General features: G+C 39.2%; 1 protein-coding gene across 2 annotated transcripts in view; it reads left to right on the plus strand.

Moving 5' to 3' along the window:
• LOC106881292 (tetratricopeptide repeat protein 16) overlaps window positions 1-3,559 on the plus strand; it is a 138,491-nt gene that overhangs the window by 23,475 nt on the left and 111,457 nt on the right. For both annotated transcript variants that reach the window (XM_052966285.1, XM_052966284.1), the window contains exon 5: window positions 2,979-3,108. In XM_052966285.1, coding sequence (XP_052822245.1) covers window positions 2,979-3,108 — 130 coding nt within the window. The remainder of the gene's footprint in view (window positions 1-2,978; window positions 3,109-3,559) is intronic.

Here is a 3,559-nt window from a genome sequence, read left to right on the forward strand (position 1 = left end):
GATACAGGAAATTGGAAAATCCTGACCAAAACAGAGAAATTCTAACCTAACAAAAAATATAGAAAAAGAAAGAAAAGGTTCTGTTTTCCAAATCCAAAAGATGTGTTTTTACCTGGGGTGTAATTTTATAATTAAAACAAATTCAAATTTTAAATTTCAGAACATAAGACTTACCACATTATCTGGTGTATAGCAACAGTTCAAATGGGTACAAAACCTAGAATAAATGTGTATGTGTGTATGTGTGTGTGTGGTTGGGTCTTTAATAGCCAGGGGTCAATTTAAGTTCAATTGCAGAAAGGAATTCAATACAGCAACACACACACAATCATATACATACAAACATACCCATACATACACACACATACACATACATACACACACATACACATACACATACCTATCAGCCACTCCCAAAAGCCAGTTTGATCCAAAATTCTGACCACCATTCTTTATATATTTGCACACAAACGCGCGCGCGCGCACACACACACACACACACACACACGCACACACACACACACACAAATAATCAGCTTTATGCTGTTATTCATTACTTTTTTTTCTTTCAATCTGTCACTATTCATCAGTTTTTAGTTTTTGTTTTTGTTTTGGGGGTTTCACTTTAGCGACACCAATTACAAATGGTACCAGGAATTTGCTTGGTGTCGTCAAAGTGGAAAAGATGTTTTTTAAGTTTTTGAAAATTTGAAACAAAAAGGCAGTTTTTTTAAACTGTCACAGTGATGTGAAAATATGGCTACTACTCATTAATTTCAAATAAGACTTACCAAGACGCCTCCTAATACTCCCCTGTCTCTTAACGCCCCTCTAGTGCTTCTTTGCTCTAAAACGCCCCCCACCCCACCCCGCGCTCCAAATGGCCTCCCAGGGTGTGGGGTATATGGCCCCTGTTGAGAACCTTTGGACTAGGGAATTCAGAAATGGTGGTAGCAAAGAATTATATGAGTTAGCCAGAAGGTAAGCTAGGCATCACATTTACATAGTGGAAGGAGAGGCAAAAGATAAATTTACCAATGTAATACAGCATGAGGATCAGAAGTGTGAGGTGTTCCAGATGACAAAGCAATGTATCAGAGAAAGAAGTAGGGATTATTGTGGGTGACAAGTGTGTGCAAATGGATAATGGTATGCTTGCACTTTGTAACTCTTAGAAGAAATAGGCAAGGAAGTGACACTGTGAAAGATTGCTAAATGTGGAGAATGCATGGGAGATTGAGTCTTTCTAATATGGACCCAGCTGAGGGATCAGTCATCAGAGTTGACTGCAGTATGATAGATAAAGCAATTAAGGTGTAAGGTCCGTGCAATGTGAGGTGACGAGAATGGCTCTTTCGTACCACATCACATGGCTGTCACAATAAAGAGAAAATGAATGGAACGTATATATGCCAGAGGGAAAAAGAGACAACCACATGAGAATGATCAAGAGAACATTTATTGATAAGTTAACATGTGTGTCTGTGTGTGCGTCATGTATACAGAATAATAGACAGGCCTTCATGAGAACAAAATGTATGTGTGTATGTAGACATAGATATATGCGCATGTATTAAGAACATATAAGGATAGCAATAAGAAGAAAGTGAAAGAGTCTAAAGCCATCGAAGTGAGAAGTAATTTCATAGACACAAGAAAACTAATACCAGTTCGTAGTCAATAGTACACGGTAGTTGAAATACTGTATCAAGAAGTCTCAGTCATGATGTTGAGCCAGTTTCAGGCACATGTTATATGGGAAGTCATGGCTGTGATGCTGCTGTCTGGGTCACTTGGTACAGGAGTTCATGCAGGTTGTATATATGCTGTTGATCCTTGGTGAAGTAATTCACGAACAGTGAAGTGTTGGAACCTGGGTGAATTGCTTACTGAGCTGCGTACATAGAGAGTTGATGTCGATGATGTTAAGAACATGATGGTGGTGACGAAGATGGAGGTTGCCATAATGCTGTTGGATGAAGTTGGTAAGTCTCAACGTGGCTGCTGTGGTGTTGTCTGGAACTGGCTGTGTCTTTGTGGTCAGTGGCTAGACCTTAAAAGGTCTGGAACCAAAGACTTCGGAACAAGGAAGAGCTGAGTTTTTATAAGGAGCTGTAGGCTCAAACAGGGTGGTGAACAGGCTGTCCCATGTGATCCTATTTAGGGCTTCTGGCTGGTTTTATATGGCAAGTTAGCACAACAGAGTAAGAATCAAATTGCACCAATACCAACCAATCAGAGTAGTAGACACAATATTGTCCAAATAGTGGCCAAAGGCTAGCTGTTCCCTGCTATGTTTGAATGCATGTATATATAATAAATGGGAGAGAGGAATTTCGCCTGGGTCTACGCTACAAAGGTTATGAAAACAGGGAAAGCTCTTAGATGTCAGGAATCACTGTTGAGGTACTTAAAATATCTGGTGAAGTAAGATATGACTTAGTCAACCATATAGCCAATCAGGTGGCACAGGAAGGTGCCATACCCTATGACTAGTGAAGGAGCATTATAGTTAGCCACTACAAGGGTAAAAGAAATGCTTTAGAAACAATTTCAGGGAGATCAGACTGCTGGACCAGTTACAGAGAAAATTATAGCTCAGTTGGTTAGAAAGTGAATTAGACGAGATGAAATGCAGTCTTGTTTTTTTATGCTAGGGAGGAGTTGTATCTTCCTAGTGAGATAGTTGCAGTAGTATATGACTAAAAGTAAACAATTGTACTGGGCATTCATTGACCTGGAGAAAATCTTCAACAGAGTGCCTTGCTCTGTTTTCAGGTGGTCTCTAATGAAGCTAGGAGTAGGTGGATGGCTTGTTAGAGCCATACAAGCTATGTATTGTGGTGCTGTCACTTATATTCACCTCTCTGTAACACACATACACATGTATGTCTGTCTGTCTGTCTGTATGTATGTCTATCTGTCTGTCTGTCTGTATGTATGTATGTATATATGTATGCATGTTTGCTATTTTCTAGTTTCAGCTGTCAGGTGAAGATGAATTGCATGCCTCAAGCTTGGGCAACTCTTACCTCATTGATACACGAGTACCCTGACAACTTAGACCTCATTGTGATGAAGGCTCGTCTTAGGCACCTCTCTGGAGAGGTAAGGATCAAATGACATTTAATTATTTCAGTCATAAGTGTAGTTATCCTGTTATTCTCTCTACTCTTTCTCTCCTATGTCTGTCTATCTTTTTCTCTTTTTTTCTTTCATATTCACACACATATTCATACAGTTATATATATATATATATATATATATATATATTGTCCGCCACAACATTCCTCCATGGCAAGATTTAATTTGTGTATACAAATTTAATTTGCGGTCCATGGGAAGAGCTGTTTTAACGATGCATCCTGCTTAGCTCTTCGAAATGCCGGTGTTAAAACGGAGGTAGCTGATGAAGTAGAATGTTCTCTATGTGGCTTGTGTGTTTTCTCGTCTACGTTTTGTTTGCAATGTCCTGTACCCAGATATGCACCTATACATACAGGTGGATGTCGGTATGCACATACCTGTACGTATATATGCATATACTCATTTACTATTT

Source organism: Octopus bimaculoides, chromosome 3 (assembly GCF_001194135.2).
Source record: "Octopus bimaculoides isolate UCB-OBI-ISO-001 chromosome 3, ASM119413v2, whole genome shotgun sequence".
In the NCBI taxonomy this organism is placed as follows: Eukaryota; Metazoa; Mollusca; class Cephalopoda; order Octopoda; family Octopodidae; genus Octopus; species Octopus bimaculoides.